General features: G+C 36.4%; 1 protein-coding gene across 5 annotated transcripts in view; it reads left to right on the forward strand.

Annotated features, from left to right (window-relative positions):
* PIBF1 (progesterone immunomodulatory binding factor 1) overlaps positions 1 to 26,089 on the forward strand; it is a 201,543-nt gene that overhangs the window by 3,731 nt on the left and 171,723 nt on the right. For all 5 annotated transcript variants that reach the window (XR_007461128.1, XM_049647059.1, XM_049647060.1 and 2 more), the window contains exons 3-5: positions 1,634 to 1,734; positions 4,845 to 5,043; positions 7,565 to 7,684. Coding sequence is in view for 4 of the 5 variants with exons in the window: in XM_049647059.1 (XP_049503016.1) it covers positions 1,634 to 1,734; positions 4,845 to 5,043; positions 7,565 to 7,684 (420 nt within the window). In the remaining variant the exon portion in view is untranslated. The remainder of the gene's footprint in view (positions 1 to 1,633; positions 1,735 to 4,844; positions 5,044 to 7,564; positions 7,685 to 26,089) is intronic.

Raw genomic sequence — 26,089 nt, forward strand, 5'->3', positions numbered from 1 at the left:
TTCAACCATTTTAATGGGGTTTTTTTAAACATTTGTTCTTGAAAATGGGTATTTTTCTTATTTTTTTCCTTTACATAAATGTAAATTGCATGTTTTGCTTTAGAGTTTATCTCTTTCATAGTTTTTATTTTTTTTCCCAACTCAGTGCTGCTTTTGAAATCATAATTGTTACTATGGTATATCTAGTCTTCTGCTTCCAACTTCAACATAATTATCTCTGTGTGTGTCTACCAATCTATCCATCCACTACCACAGTGATAGGCACTTAGGATGCCGCACAACTCTTTGCCACCACATGCAACATGGGCCTTCTATAGACATTTCTCTGCTGGACCTGTGTGACCATTTCTTTGGCATGTATACTCAGGAGTAGAATTTCTGGCTCACAGGGTATATGTAGACTTAATTAAACTGAGCGTACTGTCAAATTACTCTCCAGAATAGCTGCCTCCACTACATTACCATGCTTTTTTGTCCATGAGCAGTAGGGTTGTTTTGCTTAGAGACCCTTTGGGAGTAAGATGTTTGCTGTCAAATATATGGAAAAATACTATACGGTAGAAGAATTACACTTCTGTAATTCATCAAATCCAAGGCAACTTGATTGTAAAGTGGACCCTTACTTGTATCACTGAGATTAAGAACTGCTAAGTTAAATTGTTACGTGCTAGAGATTGTAAAATGCATTCCAGTTTCAGAGATGTAATTTGTGAAGAAGTTAGAGTCTGAAGGAACAGAATTTTTAGCCACTTATTTATTCTCTAAAGTTTACCAATACATTGAGCATTGGGGTTACGAGATGAACATCTCATTATTTAGCATTACAAAAAATTTCCCTCATCAGATTATCACTCCCTGATAATAGAAGTCACAGGAAAGGCAGATTTCTGCTGACTATAAACCTGTTTTTTGCTATTAACATTTAAATGGCCTGATTAAAGTTACTGAGCTTCCTGTCATTGGAAGCATTCAAGTAATCCTGAAAGGTCAAATGTCATGATATAGGTATTTTTGCTGTGGAAAAAGGTTGGATCAGCTGTCCAGTGTTTTAGGGATTAAGTTCAGCTGTTAGTACCAGAGATTTAGAAAATGATATCTGCCTAGACCAGAACTGTGGAAACAGTAGCTTACACAGGATAAGAATTTTGTTTCTCTGTTTTAACAGGAATCTGAAAATAGGTAGTTTAGGCTTAGTATGGTTATTCCTTGATATTGTTAGAAGCGCAGGTTCCTATTAACCTTTTTTGCAGCTGTTTTAAGCGTGTAGTTTTCACAGATGCCTGATCTACCTCCGGCACTGTATCCATGTTACAGGCAGACATGAGAAGGGTAATAGGAAAATAGGCACATGCCAAAGGATTCAATTAAAGAGCTTTCCCAGAGGCTCAAGCCAGTGACCTCAATAATCCAGAACTATGGGACAGCCTGGCAAAAAAACTTTTATGTGGCAGCAGTTTAAACCACAGTTTCAAAACCATTTGTATGAACAGACTGTAATTTGTTGACACAACCATTGCAAAGGAACCTCTATTCATCTTTAGCCTTTTTTTTTTACATTTAGTATTTTTCAAACATTTCTTAATGATAAATTTGAAAGTTGACCATGTAATTTACCTCTTTCTTTTTTATGAAGATTGAAGAATTAGAGGAGAAACTTAATGATGCTCTTCACCAGAAGCAGCTACTGACATTGAGATTAGACAATCAATTGACTTTTCAACAGAAAGATGCCAGGTAAGAAAGTTTTTAAAAAGCAGCAATACCTATTTAGCCGTTAAAAGTAATTTCATTACCTGTTCGTGCATGTGATTGCAAGCTAAAATAAAGGAAGAAATTTTAAGTCAGTAATGGTAAGAATTTTTACAGCCAGGCCAACCAAAAAAAAGTAGGTTATTTGATACAATACACAAAATACAAAAAGTCAAAATTCAACGTTCATTCAACAAACTGTGCTGATGTAAGTAAGCCGTAAATGACAATGGAAGTTCTGTAAACTCCGCACCACTTAATATGCTTTCTGGATTAACCTTTCTTCATTTTCTCTGTAAAACACACTAATTCTTGTGGCCCATTTAACTCTGCAAGTTTAAATTATCTTCTGTTTTGCCTGCATACTTTCTCCCAGCTCAGTTGTGTACTTACTTACCAAGAGTCCATTGTGTTTACCATCAAATATGTCTATGATGGTTGTACTTACTACAGTTATATAATTTAATTAAGAATGATGTAACCAGTGAAAGATATGCTGTTTCTGTATAAACTATAAGGAATTCTTTGGGACAATTAATAAAAGTAATTTTAAAAAATAATCATCAAAGTAAATAAAAGCAAGACAGATTTAAAAGTTGGGAACAAAAATCAAATCCATAAAAAGCATCCTCTCAGATTTCTTACCAAGTGTCTTTTAAGGTAAAGAAATTGAACTTGGCAGGGGCGCCTGGGTGGCTCAGTCGGTTGAACGTCCGACTTCGGCTCAGGTCATGATCTCGCAGTCTGTGAGTTCGAGCCCCGCGTCGGGCTCTGTGCTGACAGCTCAGAGCCTGGAGCCTGCTTCGGATTCTGTGTCTCCCTCTCTCTCTGCCCCTCCCCACTCATGCTGTCTCTCTCTCTCTGTCTGTCAAAAATAAATAAACATTAAAAAAAAATTTAAAGAAATTGAACTTGGCAATCAAGAACAATGATTTTCACAAAAACAAAGCATACCTTTATATTTAAAAAAATTTGAAGCCTACGTAGAAAATTTGGCGAGTAAATGCTGTTTTCTGTGTTTTAACTAGAAGTGAATGTGTAGGGGCACCTGGCTGGCTCAGTCATAAGAGCGTGTGACTCTTGATCTCAGGTTCGTGAGTTTGAGCCTCACATTGGGTGTAGAGATTATTTAAATAAATAAAATTTTTAAAAAAGAAGTAACTTTATAAAGTACTTTTCTTTCTTTAAGATTTCATTATTGGGGTGCCTGAGTAGCTCAGTCGGTTAAACATCTGACTTCAGCTCAGGTCATGATCTCAAAGTTTTTGAATTTGAGCCCCGTGTCAGGCTCTGGGCTGACACCTCAGAGCCTGGAGCTTGCTTTGGGTTCTGTGTCTCCCTCTCTCTCTGCCCCTCCCCTGCTTGCTCTCTCTCTCTCTCTCTCTCTCTCTGTCAAAAATAAATAAACATTAAAAAAAATTAAAAGATTTCATTAACTGATACTTTTAAAAATTATCTGACCAGTTACTAGGCAGTATCATGTTAGATCAGTGGTTCTGAAACTTTGGTATGCATCAGAACTGTGTAGAGAGCTTGTTAGGAAGGACTGTTAGTCCCCACCCTCTGATGTTCTAATTTGAGTGAGCCCTGAGAACCTGTATTTCTATCATGTTCTTGGGTGATACTGATGCTGTAGGTCTGGGGACAATACGTTGGGAACCACTGCATTCAGTGGTAGGGCTTCTACTCAAATTCTTGAGGCATTTTTCAGATTAAATGATGCTGAGAGGGCAATTGAGAGGCTGCTGCAATAATCCTCTTGATAGCTGATGTTGGTAAAAAGTGGTTGGATTTTTAATGTATTTTGAAGGTAGAGCTGATAGGATGTCCTAATGAATTACATGTGGCTAAGAGAAAAATAAGGAGTCAAGGATTGTGCCAATATTTTGGTTTGAATAAATGAAGGGTGGAATTGCTGTCAACTAAGATGGGGAGACCACAGTGGAATAGGTTTGTGAGCAAAGAGCAGGAGTTCAGTTTAGGACGTGTTCAGTTAGCGTTGTCTTATTAGAAGTCCATGTGTAGGTAAATAGAAGAGTTTGGTCTAGAGCTATATATCTGGAAGTCATTAGGATATGGACGGTAACATTTAAGTCATAAGACTAGATGAATTCCTCAAGGTAGTGAATATAGGCAGAGAAGAGAGCCAAATACTCCAAACATGAAGACAAACCAGAAAAGGAGAAGGAGCAAATACCAGAGAAAAATGACAAAAGTAAAGTGACTTGGAAGCCAGGCGAAGAGAGTGTGTATAAAGGAAGGAGAGAGCAGTGTGTCAAATAATCATTAGGTCATAGATGAAAAGAACTGGGAATTGATCATTAGCAATCTGGATGTCATTAGTGACCTTGAGATTTCCGTAGGAAGGATGAAAACCTAATTGGCATGGGCTTAAAAAGAAGGGCATCAGAGACAGTGAGTATAGACAACTTGTGAGCAGTTTTGCTCCATGGAAGTCCAAACAAAGGAGGCAGTGAAATGGGGTCTCAATTCATTTTTTGGGGGGATAGGAGTAATAATAACAGCATGTGTGTATATTGATGGGTGTGATACAGTAGGGAGGGGAAAGAATCAATTGTCCCTTCCTACTCAAAACCTTTGGAATAGGCAACTAACGATAGCAATGTCTTCTACATGTGTTCTTTGAGAATGATTATGTACAGATTACTGTTTTCATTAGTTCATGGGTTGAATGAATACTTTATGGTGGTTCAGCGTTGCCATCTTTAAGAGGTATACCTTAGAATACCTAGAGAAAAAGAAATGAAAATTATTTTATTGAGTAGGGTCCAAAACAGATGTATAAAACTAAAACTTTAAGCAGAGTAGATGTATAATTTTATAATTTGATTTTGAAAATTATTTTTTAAGAATATCAATTTTCTATTTAACAATTTATGTGGCCACACATTTAGTAATGAGTATAGAATTGTCTTTTCATGTTTAATTAGTGAAGTAAATAAGCATTTAGTTGGAGCTAAAAATACTACAGAGCTTCTCATTTCCTAATTTTATGTTACCATAAAAAGGTATCTTTGAGAAAATAAAATCTCAAAGATTTTTTTAAGCTTGCCATAAACTCTTTCCTAATTTAGAAAATATCAAGAACTAATGAAACAAGAAATGGAAACGATTTTATTGAGGCAGAAACAACTAGAAGAGACAAATACTCAGCTAAGGGAGAAGGCGGGAGATATTCGTCGAAATCTGCGTGACTTTGAGTTGACAGAGGAGCAATATATGAAACTAAAAGGTTTTCCTGAAGATCAGCTTTCTATTCCTGAATACGTATCTGTAAGTGTGTTGTATCACTTTTTTAAAAAAACACTGCATGTATTTAAAAAAAATTTTTTTTAATGTTTATTTTTGAGAGAGAGACAGAGCGTGAGCAGTGGAGGCACAGAGAGAGAGGGAGACACTGAACTGGAAGCAGGCTCCAGGCTCCAACTGTCAGCTCTGTGCTCTGTGCTTGTGGGTCTCAAACTCACGAACTATGAGATCATGACCTGAGCCGAAGTGGGAGACTTAACCGACTGAGCCACCCAGGCACCCCCCAAAAATACTGCATATATTTTCAAATTAAAATATGCCATTTATGTAATAGCCATAACCTTTGAAGTACCAATTAATAATTTTATTATTTTATGGCCCTGCTCTGAAAATGGTGAATGATGTTCAGATCACCAAATTTTAAAGGGTCTTGACCATTGACCTCCAAGGTCAAGAATAAATAGGGTTATGAAGTTAATAGCTGCATAGTCCGTGGAAATGAGTCATTTTATCATAAACTGGTAGTTTATAATGTTCTCAAAATGCAAAATTATAGAGAGAACAGATTAGTGGTTGCCAGGGGGTAGGGATAGTTCAGGATCTCTTGCAGTGTTGGTTAAACAAATCTATACATAGGATTCATCTATGGCAGTAGTCTCAAATTTTTTAATGTCAGTATCCCTTTACACTCTCAAAATTACTGAAGACCCCAAGGAGCTTTTGTTTATATGGGTTATATCTATTAGTGTTTACCATAGTGGAAATTAACCTGAGACATTTTCAAAACACAGGAATACATAAGCGCATATTCCATTAGCCTTAAAGGCGATGATCTCATCACACATTAGATAGCCACTGGCAAACATCACTGAACAAGCATAAGAGAACAAGAGTAAAACAGGCAAAAAAAAAATCTTAGTATAACCAGAAAAATAGTTTTCATCTTTCATTCATCTTTCATCAATTCCCTAAAAGGGTCTCAAAGTGGCAGAGTGGTTACCAGGGGCTCCTAAACCACACATCGAAAACTTCTGGTTTGTGATCTATACATGTTATTTCACCCTTAGAGGCTTGAACTTTTTCATATGTAATATTAATAGTGCTTTTCTGCTGAGGTAATTGTGAAGATTCACTGTGAATATGTATGTAAAATGCTTAGCACTGTGCTTAGAATGTAGTATCATTTTTGCCAGAGTGGTGATTGCTACTCTTGGTTCTCATTTGCATAAGGTTTCCAGATTAATGATTTCTTCTAAAAAGAAGTGTTACTTTTCTGTCCATATTTTAATTTATATAGCTTAAATAAATTTTTTTTCTGTCCAAAGTGTACTAAGACAGATGTCTCAAGTGCTGTCATTGAGGCTTTTTCCATATTAAGTATCAACTATCCCACTAATAGCAGTTATATATAATTTTGTTCCCTGGTTTGTTAATGTTCTTTGTTATCTTTTGTTTTCACAGACGGTATTATCTTAACTAGTTAGTTATACACAGATTCATTGTGTTGAGGACTAACCTTAGGACTTGCCTCTTGCCAGATGTGGTACTCTTGGAATACAGCAATATAGTAAGGAATTTCAGACTGCATGCCTATATAATAAATAGGCATAATTACCCTTTCCAAATGTGCTCATGGCTTCTTAACTTCATAGGAATTTGTCAGATGGAACACTTTACTAGATTAGGTCAGACAAATTCCCCTGAGAATTATGAGTGAGAAGAGAGATCTGAACTGAATGGAAGTAATGATATGAAAGATACCCCCTGATTCATCCTGATTATCGCTTACACTGCAGTGGTAGCAGTAGAGCTTCCCCAAGAGCCTAGGATGTAGGCTTACCATATGTTTAGGCAATAAAGATAGAGCAATGTACAAACTTGGCAAAAATTCCTGCCTATAGGAGTGGAGCATTATAGACGATAAATTAAAAGTAATACATAGAATGTTTGTTGTAAATGCTATGGAGAAAAGAACAGGGGTGAGAATAGAAACTGCCACCAGGTGGAGATACTATTTTAAATCAGGTTAGGAGGATTAGGGAGGGTTTACTGATAGGGTGACATTTGATCAGAGACCTGAAAGGAGTGAAAGCATGAGCTATGCATTTGTATGTGGGAAAAAATTCCTCTATCAGAGGAAATAAGGGCAAAACTCGGACACATAATGTGTTCAGGAAGTAATAAGCAGATAATGTGGAATGAGCAGTGGTGGGAAATGGAGAATAAGTAGTAAATGGAGTATAGATAGAGGAGAAGAGAGACTGTGCCAGGGATGGAGAATTACAGATAATCTAGACTTTGAGGAAACTGAATCGGACATCAAGGCTTAATGTTAGTGGTCAAAGTCAGTTAACAATGGTCTTGTTTCTGTTTTGTACAAACAAATGTTTATTGTACGGGTATATATTCTGAAACTTTTTAACACTTTTCCTTTTGTTACTTTCATATTTTTATTACTGATAATTGAGGGTACTATAAATTAGCTAATTTCAGTGGTAACTTGGATTCTAAAATGGCTTATTAACTTGTTTTTTTGTTTTTAAAGATTCGGTTCTATGAACTAGTAAATCCATTAAGAAAGGAAATCTCTGAACTGCAAGTGAAAAAGAATGACCTATTAGAAGAATTGAGTGAAAATAAAGGCCAATTGAAACAACTGACAGAGGTTTGTATGATTTTGATCACTTGTGGGAGAAGCTGCAAGTTTTTTTAATAGAGAGTTCCTCAAGATTTGTGATCAGGAATATAAAAGTCAATGATCGGAAAATGGGACTGGGTGATGCCGACTACTGCGATTCTTCAAGTAGTGGGAAGGTTAAAGTGGAGATGGTCGTCTGAAAGATTGGCAACGTCAGTCTGTGCTGTTGACTTGTAGTCTGTGGTTGAGTATTTTGTTGTAACTCTTTCATTCTTAGTCTTCGTTACACTATAGCCTTGTTTGTGATCTGAAAGGGAGCTGCTATCCATTTATCATTTTGCCTCTTCATTAAATACATTAGTTCTCCTGATGCTTGTTCAGAGCATGTGCTCTGATAGAAGCATCAGCCCCAGTGATGTGCATGGTCCTGTGCTGTGTGCTGGCAACAGGGGATTCAAAAGAGACTCTGCCCTTCTAGGGTTCATACTCTAATAGAGTTAGAACCTTAGATGATATCTTGACACTGCCATTTTTCTGTGTAACTTGGAATAAGCCATTTAATGTTTACTGCTCTGTCAGTAAAGAGAGAAGATAACCCTGTTTGTCCATTCATGTCCATTGAACTGCTCATATTTCTGTTTCAAAGTAAAAATGTCATTTTTCGCAAAGTCGCATATAAATATTTTTATGTCCTTTTTCAAGGGCAGCTTTTACCGAAGATGTATTGTCTAGAAATAAATAATTAAAATTTAATTTATATTTCATTGCTCTAATTTGCTGTTCTGTGAGTGCTGGACAAAATCTACTTCCATCATTAATGTAGAGCCAATATTACAGGCAAATGAAGGCTCATATTCTTCCTCTCCTCATAGGAGTGATTAAGTCAGCAGGAGTGGTGGCAGAGAAGCATATGTGCCAATATGAACCCTACTACAAGGTTCTATTTTGGGTTTGTTCTTTTTCTTCTGATAACCTGCTACATTGTGCAGGTAAAGTATTTTGCACACTTTAGAAAGATAGCTTTTAATGTTTAAAACATTTTCATCTATAGTCAGAATAATAAAGGGCAAAGTTAGAAGGCCTCAGTTTGGCTACTAGCTAATTTTGCAGGCTTGGCCAAATCATTTAATCTCTTTTTCTGTAAAATGGATGGTGGTGGTGGAAACACAGGACTTACTGGGGACAAGGCAGTTAGATGGGTTTTCAGACTTAGTTCTGTAGCACCTCATGGTACCTCAGCTTCCCTCAGAGACTTCTTATTTTTTTAGGAGGAGGACTGGAAAAGTTTCCTAACCTTGTTTATATCAAGCTACCTCTTCTTTAATGACTTTAACATTGGTGGATTCTAAGAATGGTTTCTTTTGAACTAAAGATTCCTTGGGCCAAAAAGAAAAAAACTTGCAACTCTAGAATTATTATTAGTATGTGATATATTTTTACTGTGTGGTAAAGCAGATATCCCAACTCTCGAGGGTCAATAATGGCATTGTATCCCAGATGTTTGTTTGTTTGTTTGTTTGTTTGTTTGTTTCAACCTTGCAAATAGCACTTTTAGTGTTTTATTGATAGGAAAACACTAGATAATTAACACTGGTCTGACTCATAGGTTCCTGAGTGTTTTTAATGCACTAATAATTCTTGAACGAAGAAACAGTTTTGTTTGTGAACCTGTGTTGGACGTCTTCAGAGATATAGTACAAACAGGATATATATAGAAAGAGAAGGAGAGAGAGAAAGAAGGGTTTATTTTAAGGAATTGGCTCACATGATTGTGGAGACTTGATGAGTCCAAAATCTGATGGGGTAGGCTGGCAGACTGGAGATTCAGGGGAGAGTTGCAGTTCAAGTCCAAAGATAGTCTGCTGACAGAATTCCTTCTTGCTGAAGGGAGGTCAGATTTTATTAAGTCCTTTGGCTGATTAGATGTGGCTCGCCACGGGATACCTGGGTGGCTCAGTGAATTAAGCATCTGATTCGGCTCAGGTCATGATCTCACGGTCTGTGAGTTCGAGCCCCATGTCAGGGTCTGTGCTGACAGCTCAGAGGCTGAAACCTGCTTCAGATTCTGTGTCTCCCTCTCTCTCTGCCCCTCCCCCATTTGTGCTCTGTCTCACTCTGTCTCTCAAAAATAAAAAAATAACATAAAAAAAGATGTGGCTTACCACATTATTGAGGGTAATTGGCTGTACTGAAAGTCTGTTGATTTAAATGTTACTCTCATCTAAAAAATACCTTTACAGAAAGATCTAAAATAATGTTTGACTAAATATTTGAGTATTGTGGGCTAACCACTTGACACATGAAATTAACCATCACAGAACCCTTCCATGTGTAAGTTTGTTTCTTAAAGGTTTATCATTTCTCAGCTGAAAATATCCTGTCTTAAACCTTTTCCTAAATTTAACAATCATATAAACAGAGAATTGAATCACAATCAGGAAAAAAGAAGCAGTGTCTTGTCTGCTTAATAAAAGGTCTTAAAAACCCAGAGAATGTGATTTAGACAGAACAGAATTTACTTTTATATTAAAGCCTCATAAAGTTTGATTCTTCTCCTCTGTTAAGGGCTAATACAGGTCAACTTGCCCAACAGTGAAGAAAAGTAAACAATATTTTTAAATCAAAAGACTTTTATAAGGATATAGTGAACAATAAATATAATATTTAACGTTAAAAGAAATTTTGCTTAACTATATATTTGGGGGATTTTTTTTTAAATGGTTTGTTAAATTATTTACTGCCCTGGTATTTGGAAAGTTCACAGATACTGGTTTACATTCCATCTTTGCAACTTGACAATGGCATGATGATCTTGGACAAAAAACTTAGTCTTCTTTACTCTCCCCGCCCCTAATCTTACAACTTTTCCATCTACTAAATAGGATGAGACTATATAACACTTTCCTCATATGGCCATTATTAATAAGAGTGAAATTCACTCAGTAAATGTATATCGTACATCTCTTATGTGGCAGGCATTGTTGTAGGTGCTTGGGATACCTCAGTGAGCAAAACAGTGCTCTCAGGCCTCATGGAGTTTATATTTTAGGAGTACAGGGAAACAAATAGTAAGCATTATAAATAAGCACATCATGGAGATAGAAGGTGATAACTGCAAAGGACAAAAGAAAAATGGTTCATAGCAGGGAAAAAACTATATTCAGAATTCTGTAGGGTCAGCTAATAGGCCTCATTGAGGAGGTTAGACAATTACAAAGACTTGGAGGTGGGGGAGACAACAGAGTCCTCAAGGAAGAACTTCCAGGTGGAGGGAACAGCCAATGCAAAGGCAAGAGGGTGCCTTGGTGTTTGTGGAACAGTGAGGAAGCCAATATGACTGGAATGGTTGAAGGGAGAGAATAGTTAGATAAGATCAGAGAGGTAATGGGTTTGTTGAGGTAATTGTAACAACTTTGATTTTAACCATAAGTGAAAAGAAGCATTGGCGGATTTGGGGGAAGATGTGGCATGATCTGACATATTGTGAAAGGATTATTCTGACTGGTACATAGCAGACCCTCAAAGAATTTTAAAGTGGTTTGTTAATGACCCAAAAAATGGATTTTTGCTGAGAACAGACTATAGAGCTCTAAGGATGGAAACAGAGAGACTTGTTATGAAGTTGTTGTAGTTATGTAGGTGAGAGGGGGCAGTGCTTCAGATCAGGGATCAGGGTAGTAGCAGTAGAAGTGCTGTGAACTGGTTGGGCCCTATATGTATTCTAAAAGTAGAGCCATTAGGATTTCCTGATGAATTGAATGGAGGACGTGAAAGAAAGATAGGAGTCCAATTCAACTCCAATGTTTGGGGACTGAAATCATGATGGATTTGCATTCAGCTGAGATGGTAGCTTGTGGGTGAGGCAGATTTAGGGTTAAAAGAGAGTTCAGGTTTTAGCTGTTTTGAGTTTGAGAGATCTGTTAGATGTACAATTGAAAATACTTGGATATGCAAGTCTGAACTTGGGAAGCTATGTATTTGGAAGTTGTTAACATAAAGAATAATACTTAAAGCCAGGATGGGATCACCACAGGAGGGTGTATACAGAGGGGGGCTAAGTCCTGAGTTCTAGGACGGTTCAATATTGAATTGTAGAATAGAGAAGGAGGATTTATCCATGAGGAAAGGAAACCAAGAGAATTTCATGTCCCGGAAGCCAAGGGAGAAAAGTTTGTCAAGGAAGAGAGTCAGCTATTTCAAATGCTGTCCATAGGTCTAGTATGATGAAGTCTGGGAATTCACGTTATATTTAACAAGGCCATTGATAACCTTGTGAAGAGTAGTTCTGGTGGAGTGATGAGGTCAAAACTTTGATTACAGTGTGTTTTAGAGGAAAGGAATCGGAGACAAGTCTAGGCAACTCTTTCTGTAGAGCTTTGATTGCATAAGGGAACATCGGGATAGAGATGAAGATGACAGGAGAAGTAGGGTCAAGGGAGGCATTTGTTTTTATGGTGAGAGAACATAACTAATATACACAAAATTACATTGTTAAACCATAGTTTTTTTGTTGTCAATAACAGACATTCATCTAATTGCTAACCAGCGGTGTAGGCAGTGCTCTTGGACATCAGGGTATACTGTGTCTAAGGCTCACCACATCAGTGTGATCCATGTGATAAAAAGAATCATCTGTGTTTGGGGCATAGCCAGTAATTATATATTTGGGGGAAAGTGTTTGAACTCAGTGGTGTTTGTTGATTGAATTACTCTTGAGTTTTAAAGCATTTTATCTTCATATTCCACGTAATGGCTTTTAAAATAATTTTATTAGAGTAAATCACTTAGCTCTTGATGGCTTGAGTTTTAATTTTACGTGAACTTTTTACCAAAAGATGGGACTCAGTTTAAAAAACAACTGAAGAATGTGAATATAACCAGATATAAGGAAGGTAGAGAAGATTATGATCATTAAAGGAAGGTTTGTAAACAGGAAGTTTATCAAAAATCATTGAATTAGGATTCAGTTAGGTTGAAGAGGTAACAGAGATTGCCGGGTTACTGGAGTTCAGTTGTCATCAGTGAGAGTCATTGTCTCGAGGACTTTTAAGTGTTCCCAAGCACCTAGTTTATTTAAAGCACTAAATGAAATTGTTTTTAAGTGCAGATTTCTGTTTTTGGTTCTGTTACTTGAAATGTTCTCGTTTCGGTGCTTTTTACCCAGTGGGTTTCATAATTCTTTTCTCTTCATTATGTGTGCTGTATGTAATTTATTGTTGGTGGTTCGAGGCAGGTAATTAGAGACTCAAAAATGCCCATCATATACAAATGGAGTAGCAAAATTTTTTTACTTTTCTAGTGGTATCATTAATTTAGGTCTCAATACATAAAAGTAAATTTTCTTCTTAACTATTGTGAGAGAAAATTTGGATTCCTTCCTAAGGGGAATAAATATTTTGTTTCATAGAGGACAAGTTGAAAATGCATCCAGTGAAAGATAGTATCCATTTCTAAGCTCTCCTAAATTTGACAAATGTAAGGAAGTATTACTTCATTCAATAAGCGGTAAGATACAGTGCCACAGTAAGCCTTGGGACAAGGTCATGGTGTTAATGGCTGCAATCACTATGAAGTTACTGATATTCAGTAAGTCATGAGTCTAAATTTTTATAGTATTTGACCTTTTCATATAGTAATTCAGCAAACATTTTATCTTTATATACTTTTAGGGTTGGATACCTTAAGGGAAGTAACATGGGTCTTACACACAATGCTATGTAATTTTAAAGAGGAATAAAATCTCTGAAAAAAAAAAAAAATGAGTAGATGGTATTCACCCAAGAATTTTAAAGGACTTCAAGGATGTACTCGAAATGGCAGCAAATGTATAATCTTGTTATTCAAATAGAGCAGTTAGAGTAGATTTAATTGCTTGAGAGATGGTAAATTGTCTACCCATCCTTAGAAACTAAGGACCTTGATAACTACAAACTGATAAACGACACTTCTGTTCCTCCTGAGCTTGCAGAATGCATGAAGACTAGGATACTGAATAATTATTTAAGTGTAAACTTATAGGAGAAGGTCAGCAAAAAATTGTTAAATGAATATAAAGGAACAAACCAAATATAGTATTTTACTTGGGTGATACCTGTACATGATGGAATATATAGACTTCCAAAAAGCCATTCACAGACTTCTAAATTTTAGTTTTAAAAATTTTGACAGACTTCTGAAGAATTGTTATCATGAGTACTTGGGGAATTGCTTTCTCTTCAGTGTTTGAAAGATGAGAGCCAGAGAGTAGAAATAAAAGAAACTTTATGAAAAATCAAAATAGAAGTACTGTCCAGAGATAACTGTTAAGTCCAATCTTATTAAATATTTAACATTTTAAAGCATTATACTAGAAAGGAAGCCCGGAGGAGAATCTCAAATTTGGAGACAGTGAAGTTTTTCTTAGTAGAATAAAAAAACTAGTAAGGCAAATTGGAGGAAGATCTCAGGAGATAAGAGGACTGATTATAACTTGTGTGGTTTCTTTTTTATAACCTCTCAGTTTATAATCCCCAAATTAGCATGTTCAAAATTGGTCACCAGCTCTAGAGAGTATAATATATTTCCATTTTATTAAAATATTTTCAAGAATAGATAACTTCAAAGAATGTTACAGGGAATGCCAGTGTATCTATCACCTAATTTCTGCCATTAACATTTTATTATACCTGTCCTACTCACATATATATCCATCCATCCACCAGTCATATTGAGTCTTATGAGAAGTTGTCAAGCCTTTTTTTCCATGTATCAATATTTTATTCCTTTTAACTGCTGAGTAATATTCCATTATATGGATGTGTTCATTAGCCAGTTGATGGGCATTTGAGTTATTTCCACCTTGGAGCCATTATAAATAAAGCTGCTTCAAACATATGAATATGGGCTTTTGTGTGGGCATGTTTTTGTTTTTCAGGGGTAAATGTTAAAAGTGGAATTTTTCACTTCTAGATTTCCATTTGGTTGTTTATTCATTGTGAGCGTATTTTTCTTTATGCCGTTGAGAATAGTTAAATCACTGCTCTAAAGCCTTGTTGCTAATTCCAAAATCTGGGTCACCTCAGAGTTGATCTCTGTTCATTGTCTTTTAAAAATGGGTTACGTTTTTCTGTTTCTTCAGAAGTCAAGTAATTGTAAATTGTTTATTTAAAACATAGGGTAAACTTCGATCATAACATGTGACTGTTGTGGAGACTACATTTTATGTTCCTCTAGACAGTGCCTTTGTTTTTGCTGTAGCAGAAATTAACCTGGTTGTACTCAAGCTGCATACTGTGTCTCTTGGGCAGCATCTCAAATTTCAGTTCAACTTTTTTGGGCGTTAGTATGGCTTCGAGGGTCTCTCCTACACATACGTTGTTCAGAGGTCAACCAGAGATTTGGCTGAGATTGTCCATAGAACTCAAGGTTCCCTTTCTCTGGTTGTCTGGAATCTGTCCTTACATTAGAGCATCTGAGTTGCCCTAAACTCTGTCTTCTGGTTCTTCAAGCTAGAAAGATGAAGGATTTTCTGCTGCAACTTGGCACCGAGTAGGCCTCCCCTCAAACTAAAACCCTTTAAAAAAAAAGTCAGACAAGACCAGGAGACTCATCTAGGGAAATTTGCTTCTTCCTTGTGCAGATGGATTCCGCTTTAGAATTTGCCTAATTTGGGTCACTTTTCTGTACCCTTAGGTAGTTGTTTTATATTTTGTCCAGAATTTATGCTTGTTCTACATTAGAATTGTTCAAGTGAGAACTTACAGAGCCATTAGCAGATGTGGAACTGCTTACAATTTTGTTTTAAGCGTAGGTGAAGAAAGAGAAAATCTAATCTATGCAGGTAGAATATTTGACTTTGAGATCACCCTACTTTTTTTAAAAAGGGCCTTAGCTCCATGGGAGACACTTTTTCTCAACATGTTTGGCTTTGTACTGACACGGATGGTGACGTGTCCGGTGCTATTAAGAAAAATATTAGAAGCAAAAGAAAACATATTACTAGACCTTGAACCAAGTGTGCAGTTTTGAAAACTGTAACTTTGGTTGTTTGCACTTCTTACCTACTGATAATTATTGAATTCCTGATAAAGCAATAGAGTTTGGAGTTTAGAAACTAAAATCTGGTAATCAGGGAGCTGAGTTCATTCTCTGGAGATATATAAAAACTAGGATGTGTTGAATGAACACCAACAGCTAGGAAAAAATGCAGTTGAAGTTTCTAAAATCACAATACAGATGAGGATTGAGTTGCAAGAGGATAGGAGCACCTGGGTGGCTCAGTGGGTTAAACATTGGACTTGATCTCAGCTCTGGTCTTGATCTCAGGGTCGTGAATTCAAGCTCCGCGTTGGGCTCCGTGCTAGGCGTGAAGCTTACTTGAAAAAAAAAAAAATTGTAAGAGGCTAAACTCAAGACAAATCTAGGAAGGTGTGTACTATGTCATAGAACAAGTAGTAAGTTAATAGAAACTTTGAAGAGGAGAGAACAGCCAACAAATATAGATGCTTCAAAAATGACAACAATAATGACAGTTTCATTGTTGTTTAGTAAGAGAAACTAATATATTTGTTAGTTGTGTCTCTGAGTTTGAGACTGACAACTAGGAGAACAAATTTTGTACTTTAGTATAAATAAGACTTTCCTAGATTGAGTTAGTAGTTTCCAAAATGGTCTTAATTTTTTTCACCATATGGTGGCAGCATATATCCATCTATTTCTTTAACCTGTTTTGGTCTGCTCAGAAAATCTTGTCATTTTTGACCTAAAGGCCAAAGTGTTACTTTGTAACCTTATTTTCATTTTTTTTTACATTTATTTATTTGTTTGTTTGTTTGTTTATTTATTTATTTATTTTGGGAGAGTGAGGGGGAGGGGCAGAGAAAGAGAGGGGGAGAGAATCCCACACAGGCCCTGCACTCACGAACCCTGAGATCATGACCTAAGCCGAAATCAAGTTAGATACTTAACCAACTGAGCCAGCCAGGAGTCCACCTTATTTTCATTTCTATTCCTTACTTCATATCCTCTGCCTAAAACCAGTCAAATACTATTTTTTCCTAATAATTCAGATTTATAACTGGAAGACAAAAGTATAAAAACAAACTTTCCTGGCGTAACACATATTCTTCAGACCAAAGGTGTGTCGATTATTACACTGATTTCATAATTATACCTAATAAAAATATTTAGAGATGTTAAAGCCCTGTAAGTACACCATTAACTCTGCTTTTGTTTATATAATCTGGTTCATAGCTGATATGACATGAAAACTATCTTAGAAATTTAACAGAAAGTGATTTTTGGGGGCACCAGGGTGGCTCAGTCAGTTAAGCACCCGACTCTTGGTTTCAGCTCAGGTCATCATCTCATGGTTCATGGGTTCGAGCCCCACATTGGGCTCTGTGCTGACGGTGCAGAGCCTACTTGGGTGTCTCTCTGTCTCTGTCTGTCTCTCTGTCTCTCAAAATAAATTTTTTTTTAAAAAAAGGATTTTTGATTTTTAAAAATGAAGTCACCCTTCCTGACGTGCAAATATTAATGAATTTCTGGGATCTTCTTTCATAATTTTATTTTCCAGATCTGTAATAAAATTTGGAAATAATATCTAGACACTAACACTGGAAAATAGGGCTCATCTTCTACTTCAAATTTATTTTTTTGAGTGGCTGCACCCTTTACTTCAAGTTTAGAGTTTGTAAGTGTCAGTGATGTCTAAAATTAACGTATTTTGAGCTGTATTGTGTGCATAAGCTTGTGTACGGTACTTAGTATTTTCATAAGTGCTGTACTTTTATTTTCTACTTATGAAATCTGTAACAGGTCAAATTTTGTTCCAATGCATGTAGCTAAATCATGTGCAGCTATTTTGCTGCTGTAGAGTTATTTCAGTAGGTAAGTTTTGTTTCAGAAGAAAGAAATGTTAACAGTACTATGTAAGGAATTAATGAGTTTGCCCTGAATGAAGCTATAGCGTTTCATGAGGAAATGGTGAAAAATTTTTTTCTTATGAGAACTTTGGTAACTAGGAAGCAAGAAGAGTGTTTTGTTTAAGATAACTTCCTCGTTTAGAAACATAGTGACGTTTGTTGAGAAAAATTCTGCAAGATTACCTCAAGGCTCATTTTAGGTACATCTTAGGTATTCGTATATGAGTAATCCAGTTGACTTTAACTGTATGAAAATGAGGTATGATACATATTTGTTATTTAGGTATTTCTTTTTTATCTGACTTAACTGATGAGATTTAAATTACTTTTTTTTTTTATTTTTTTTTAAACGTTTATTTATTTTTGAGACAGAGAGAGACAGAGCATCAACGGGGGAGGGTCAGAGAGAGAGGGAGACACAGAATCTGAAACAGGCTCCAGGCTCTGAGCGGTCAGCACAGAGCCCAACGCGGGGCTCGATCCCACGGACCGGGAGATCATGACCCGAGCCAAAGTCGGACACTTAACTGACTGAGCCACCCAGGCGCCCCTTAAATTACTTTTTAAGGTACATGTTTAAGATGATATCTGTCATTTATAATTATCGTAGAGTATCTAACAAACTCGTCAGTAAACAATTATAGTTTTGCCCCTATGTTAAAGTAAACAAGCACTTCTCAAAATTTTGATTTATCGTTACATTTGTAGGCTCTTTTGGTCAGAGGTAGAACTAAGAATCTCAATTTTAATGAACAGCCTGAGATTCTAATGTGGCAGCTTCGTGCATTTGAAACACACTCTTGAACCCGGTGGCCAAGATGGTATATCACCATATTATGACAGGAAAAAAACTCATGCGGGACCTTACCAAATGCTCAACTTCTATCAAGATACACTGTGACCACTTCATTCTTTTCATCTACATCTCAGCCCAGATTTCACAAACATATTTGGGTGTCTAAGAGTTCTTTTTGGTCATTTTTAATTTTATGAGATAACTTTATGATCTAAAAAATTAATTAATAACTGCATATTCTAGATCATCTGAACAAATAATTTATACTAAGAGTGTAATCACTATGATGTTCGTGCCCATGTTTGCATTTAATTTTGTCATGGCACCACAAAGATAATTTTAAAAATAGCCATCAGCTGGGGCACCTGGGTGGCTCAGTGGGTGAAGCGTCCGACTTAGGCTCAGGTCGGATCTCATGGTTCTTGAGACCCGCGTCAAGCTCTGTGCTGACAGCTCAGAGCCTGGAACCTGCTTCAGATTCTGTGTCCTTTCTCTCTCTGCTCCTCCCCCACTTGTACCCTGTCTCTCTCTCTTTCAAAAGTAAGTAAACATTAAAAATATTTTTCTAAATAGCCATCAACTTAATATGTAAAATACACACTTCAGCCAAATAAAGGCCAGATGCTGTCATGGATTACTGTATGAATACAGGGTTCACAGTTCGCATAGAGAAAAAGTCACAATAGTGAGTCATCATACTTGATACCTGGTATAGCTATGAAAACTCAAAACTAAATAAACTTCTACATGTTCTAACATTTTAAAGTTACATTATGTAGTCAACATAAACTACTGAGTAGAACAAGCGTTGCTGTTTAGGCTTACTTGAAAAAGGAGGAAATAAAGGGATTCTAGGAGCTGACAACCTAAATGAAACCTCATTTCATTTTTCCTTTCATCTAATTCCAGTGATCTGCCTCTTCTTAGCAATCTGCCACTTGGGCTAGCAGGCTGGGAAATGTGAAAAAAAAACTTCTGACTGAAGTTTTGGACTTTAGGAAAACTGGTGTTCCAATTGTATATTTCTGCATAACAAACTACACTAAAACTTGGTGACTTAAAACTATTTATTTGTTACATCTCTGAAGATTGATAGGTTCAGCTGGTTATTGCTTGCCTGTCTGAGGCTAGAATCATTTGAAGTCTAATTCGGTGACATATTTGGGGTCAGAGCACTCTCTTTGCACCTAGCCTCTCCATATGACTAGTTTAGGCATCCTTCAACATGGTTATTTCAGCACAAGGCAACTAGAGTCCTCCAGAGTGAGCATTCAAGCATTCAAGAAACTCAGGCCAACACTTAAAGGCTTCCTAGGACCTAACTATGAAGTCTCAGAACATCACTTACAGCATATTCTTAGTCAAGCAAACCATTAAGAGGAATAGACTACATTTCTCAGTCGGGTCATAGCTTGCCACATATAAGGGAAGAAGTTGATAGAGGCCATCTTGGAGATAAGTTGATAGAGGCCATCTTGGAGATAAGCAGGTTTGGGGTGTTTCTCCCCTGGCCTGGTGACAGCCTGGAGACAGTGTGAGAGAGCCTTAAGCAAGATCAGGAAAATTGTTGGCAGACGTTAGTCTGTAAAAATCTATGAATTCCTCCCTACCCAACCCCAAATAAGATGAATACAATCTCCCTTGCCTCCAGAAAGCTGAAGAATAGACTAAAGTATTCTATTGAAATAGAGACTTTTATGTTGACCTTTAAAACTAAACACAGTTTTATTTATCTTGAGAAAATGCTTAATTTATATTGATAAAGATTGAAAAATAAAGGGATGGGCTAACAATTATGAAAAAAGACAACAGGAATGTAATGTTAATATCAGATAAGGTATAATTTAAGATAAAAACTACAAAACATTAACAAAAAATAATAAAAGATGATTTTTATAGTCATCAACTTCTGCATATCGAATGACAGTAATTATAAAGAAAAAAATTTTAGAAAAACAACTTAATGAAGTAATAATGCTTGGAAACTTTATAATGTACTTTCTTCAGAAGTAGATTGATTTAATAGATTAAAAAAAGTAAGGACTAGAAGAATTAATTCAGCCAATAATTTTGATTTAGTTGCTATATACAAAGCTCAGTGGTCTCGAATCAGAATTTTTTTTGTCACTAGGAAGTTTACAAAACTATCAGGTATAAACTTGACCACATTTTAAGTACAGATTTTATAGTTCCTGTTAAAAATCATAATTTAGTAAAACTAGAGATAATTAAAAGGTGGGGGGGAATAAACTTACTGAGAAGTTCAGCATATCTTCTAGATCAAAGAGAAAGTAAAACAAGAAAACAATGAAAATGAGAACATTTTACATCAAAATCCTTGAGACATTTAAAGCTGTGCCAGAGGAAAATCTAGAGCTTTAAAATGCCTTTACTGTTAAAGAGAAAGATGAAAAATAAAGACATGCAGTAGTCATTTTAAGAAAGAAACAAAAACAAGGAGTACAGAATGATTGTATGTTAAGAAAATATAGCTCTGTGGTAATAAGCTTGAAAACTGAAAGAAAAGTGAAATGTCCCAACAAAATATAGATGACTAAAATCAACAGAAGTGGAGAACTTGAGCAATCACTATAGAGGCATTAGAAAGTGAGTAAAGATGCATTACTGATGAAATTACTAGGTTCACAGATGGATTACCCAGATAGGTTCACAGCTAATTTCCACAAGGAGAGCTGATTCCAGTTAATTAAACTACACCAAACTATTGAAAAAGATGGAAAGCTCGGAGAAAGATGGTGCAAAAACAAAACAGAACAAATCTATAGGCCAGTTTTACTTATTACTACACATGCAAAAGTTCTAAATAAAATGAATTCTAGCATTGTATTGAGAGAATAATACTTGATGATTAAAGTATATTCTAGGATAGAAGGGATAATCTATTACATTAGCAAGTTGAAGGAGAAAAACCAATCATATGATTGTATAAGTAGATGATAAAAGATGATAAATTAAAATCTAGCAACTATTCCTATTAAAGACACTTAAATATTTACAAACAAAATGTTAACAAAAAATATTTATCCTAAATGGCAAAACAATAAAACCTTCTTCTGTTAAAATCAGTAACCAAACACAGATTGGGTTGCTCATTATTAACTAACATGGTCTTGGAGGGCCTTAGCAGATGCACTAAGAAGAAAAAACTATCCATATATAAATTTGAAAAGAGATTTTAAAATTTGTTCTGTGTTATGTTTGAAAAACAGCTGAAATTAATGCAAAAATTTGATATTGTGACTGAATACAAGATTAATATATAATCAGTCTTTCTCTAGGCTTAGAGAAATAACTGCTCAATAACTGCTATAGAGGGGCACAGGAGAAAAATATTTCATTTTGTAAGGAAGGTAATGGACTTCTATGAAGAAAACTGTAAAATCTTAGTGTTGAATTTGGAAGCACCATATTTTAGGAGGGAGACTAAGATCATAAAATTATTACTTTTTTCTTATTAATATATTAATCAGATGCAATTAGTTTATATCCCAATACTTTTCTTGTGTTTTGTTTTTTATTTTGTTTAATTTTTATAAAGTTTGAGAGAGAAAGAGACTGCAAGTAGGTGAGGGGCAGAGAGAGAGAGGGAGAGAATTCCAAACAGGCTTTGCGTGGGCTCGATCCCATGAACTGTGAGATCATGACTTGAGCCAAAACCAAGAGTCAGAAGCTTAACTGACTGAGCCACCCAGGTGCCTCTGTTTTTTACTTTTTTGGTAGAGAGGAGAAGTGTTGTACAAGGATTGGGATTGGATAAATTAGTCTATACGAAAAAATAAGTGTCTCAGAATTGGTAAGAAAAATGTGAAAAAAAAAAAGATGAGAGGTGGGGAAAGTTGAGGTACTAGTCCAACCAAGATCCCACTATATACTTCAAAATTAATATATAAACTAAATGTGATACTGGCATAGAAACAAACAAACGTTAGTGGAACTGAATACAGAAGTAGATCTAATTATATTCCACAACAGTGGTAGTTTAATTCAGTTGAAGAAGAATGGTTATTTAGAGTAAGGGTCCTAGCATAACTGGATATTCATCTGTTTAAGGGGAAAAAAAAAGGTGTCCTCACATTTTATACCATTCACCAATATTAATTCCCATTGAATTAAAATTTTTAGAAGAAAATCTAGGCCATTACTTGAACAATAACACAGATTCTTCGGGTCCACATGCCTTCAGGTGGTATGGAAAAATTATTTTCACTTCTAACTAAAAGTTAGCTCTTAATTCAATAACAGATAAAAGCAAAAACCACAGTAGGACTGCCGCTACCTATGACACTCTGTCAACATTAGAAATCACATATTTTCATCACAATATTAGTTATTGCAGAAATCTTTAAATTGAGTTGTGCTCATCACTACTTCAATATTACTGTAGTTACTAGGCCCCTCGCCGAGTTTACCTTTAATGCATTCATAAAGAAAGACATAACTTTTTTTAGATGAGCAATTTTTATTTTTATTTTATGTATTTATTTTTAGAGTGAGAGAGCAAATGGGAGAGAGGGGAGGGAGGGAGGGAGGGAGGGAGGGAGGGAGGGAGAGAGAGAGAGAGAGAGAGAGAGAGAGAGAGAGAATCTTAAGCAGGCTCCACACTCAGCACAGAGCCCAATGCCAGGCTTGATCCACAACAGTGAGCTCATGACCTGAGCTGAAATCAAGAGTCGGGTGCTCAACCAACTAAGCCACCCAGGCGCCCCAGGACATATTACATAACTCTTAAAAATACTTTGATAGTTTTATTTCAGTATGATTTGTTTCCTTCATAATTCTGTAAATTTTAATTTTTGCTTTTAGAAACAGTCTCAGAAAGGGTTCATGGGGGGCGCCTAGGTGGCTCAGTCGGTTGAGCATCTGACTTCGGCTCAGGTCACGATCTCCCGGTCTGTGAGTTTGAGCCCCACATTGGGCTCTGTGCTGACAGCTTGGAGCCTGGAGCCTGTTTCAGATTCTGTGTCTCCCTCTCTTTCTGCCCTTCGCCCAATCATTCTCTCTCTCTCTCTCTCTCTCTCTCTCTCTCTCTCTCTCTCTGTCAAAAATAAACATTAAAATTTTTTTTTAAAAAAGAAAGGGTTCACAGGCATCACTAGAATGCCAGTGGAGTCCATGGCACAAGAAAGTATTAAGAATCCCTAATTTAAGTGAATATTAACAGTGCTTCTTAAACTCTAATGTAAATACAAATCACCTGGGGATCTTGTTAAAATGAAAATGATATAATAGTTCTGGGATAAGGCCTAAGACTGTTTCACAGTTAGCATGTTCACAGATGTTACTAGTGCTCATTGTCCAATGCCAGTTAGTGGACTGAACTTTGTATGAGTAGCTAAGTTCTGGAAGTCACTTGTCCAGTGTAGTAGTCAGAGCCACAAGTGACTATTTCAATTTAAGTTAATTAAAATTCATTTCCTCAGACTTACTAGTTACAAGTGGTTAGTGAGTACCATAGTGGATGGTACAGACACAGAACATTTTTTTCATTGAAGAAGAGTTTGTTGGACAGTGCTGTCCTAGAGGTTGGGGTAATCTCAGCCAAGACAAGGAAACAAAAAAGCTTTAAAAGAATAAGACAAAAAATAATAATAATAATAAAGCATAGGCAAAGTTTAATGTTTAAAGTATGCATTTGGGGAAAAATTGGAATGAAGATGATGAAAAGTTAATACTAGCATTATTTGAAGCTCTTATAAATTAATAGAAAAAAGACAAGCCCAAAGGAACACAGGCAAAGACTATGAATAGGCATTTCACAAAATGCAAATTCAAATAGCCAGATTCTCGAACTAGGTAGCATTGGGGGAAATAAAATTAAAGTATCAGTGAGAACTCAGGTGGGCAAAAATGTAAAAGACCTAATAAATATGTGTACCTTTTTCTAAAGGAAAAAGATAAACATGTTGCTGGTGGAAAAGTGAACTGCTACATGCATTCTTTGGAAAGAAATCTAGCACTATCAGTTAAAATGGAACGTGAGCATCCTTCAACATAGTAACCTCACTACTGAGACTGGGTCCCACAGGGTGAAGTACTAGTGCAAAAGGATATTTGTATAAGGAGATTTATTGCAGCACTGTTTCTGGCAACAAGCGCTGAAAGGGGAAAGGAGGGACTGGAAACAAAATAAATGCCCATGAATACAATAGCAAGGAAATGGTTACAAAAACCATGGTACAGGCTATACCATAGAATATTGTGCAGGAATTTGTAGAATGAACTGGAGAATATCAGTTAATTTAGGATTTTCACAAGGTAAATTGCTAAATGAGTAAACCTGGATACAAAATATTCAGCACCTTTTTTTTAAGCTTTATTTATTGATTTGGTAGAGGGAGAGCAAGTGGTGGAGGGGCAGAGAGAGAGAGAGAGAGAGAGAGAGAGAGAACCCCAAGCAGTCTCTGTGCTGTCAATGCAGAGCCAGATGGGGGCAGAGCCCGATGGGGGTGTGGATCAGGACTTGATCTCTCCAACCATCTGTGAGATTATGACCAGAGGCAAAAATCAAGAGTCTGGTTGGACAGATACTTAACTGACTGAGCCATCCAGGTGCCCCACTTCTTTTTTTTTTTTTTTATCAGGAAACTAATAACCAGCAACGCCTCCTTCCTCTGAGCGTCCACACGAGTATATGAACTCATGGAGAAGTATATGAAGGAAAATAGAGAAAAACACAAGTTACGTGGGATGTAGGGCAAAGAGGGAAGAAAGATAAAAAATTATAAAAATAGGGCACCTGGGTAGCTCGGTCAATTAAGTGTCTGACTCTTGATTCCGCTCCGGTCGTGATCTCACAGTTGTGGGATTGAGCTGCTCATCGGGCTCCAAGCTAATCGCAAAGCCTGCTTGGGATTCTCTCACCCCTGCTCTCTGCCTTTCCACTATTCATGCACACACTCACATCCTCTCTCTCCCTCCCTGGCTCTCTCAAAACTAAAATAAACATTAAAAAAAAAAAACTATTAGATTTTATATCCTGCGACTTTGCTGAATTTATGGATCAGTTCTAGCAGTTTTTTGGTGGAGTCTTTTGGGTTTTCCACATAGAGTATCGTGTCGCCTGCAAAGAGTGGAAGTTTGACTTCTCCTTGTCGTCTACAAAGAGTGGAAGTTTGACTTCTCCTTGCCGACTTGAATGCCTTTTATTTCTTTGTGTTGTCTGATTGCTGAGGCTAGGACTTACAACACTATACTGAATAACAGTGGTGAGAGTGGACATCCTTGTCGTGTACCTGGCCTTAGGGGGAAAGCCCTCAGTTTTTCCCCATTGAGGATGATATTAGCAGTGGGTCTTTCATATAGGGCTTTTATGATCTTGAGGTGTGATCCTTCTATCCCTACTTTCTTGAAGATTTTTGTCAAGAAAGGATGCTGTATTTTGTCAAATGCTTTCTCTGCATATTAGAGGATCATGTGGTTCTTATCCTTTCTTTTATTAATGTGATGGATGTATCACACTGATTGATTTGCAGATATCGAACAAGCACTGCATCCCAGGAACAAATCCCACTTGATCATGGTAAATAATTCTTTTAATGTACCATTGGATCCAGTTTGCTAGTATTTTGTTGAGAATTTTTGCAACCGTGTTCACCAGGGAAATTGGTCTGTAGTTCTCCTCTTTAGTGGGGTCTTTGTCTGGTTTTGGAATCAAGTAATGCTGGCCTTATAGAATGAGTTTGGAAGTTTTCCTTTCATTTCTGTTTTTTG

This window comes from Panthera uncia (genome assembly GCF_023721935.1).
Source record: "Panthera uncia isolate 11264 chromosome A1 unlocalized genomic scaffold, Puncia_PCG_1.0 HiC_scaffold_16, whole genome shotgun sequence".
NCBI lineage: Eukaryota > Metazoa > Chordata > Mammalia > Carnivora > Felidae > Panthera > Panthera uncia.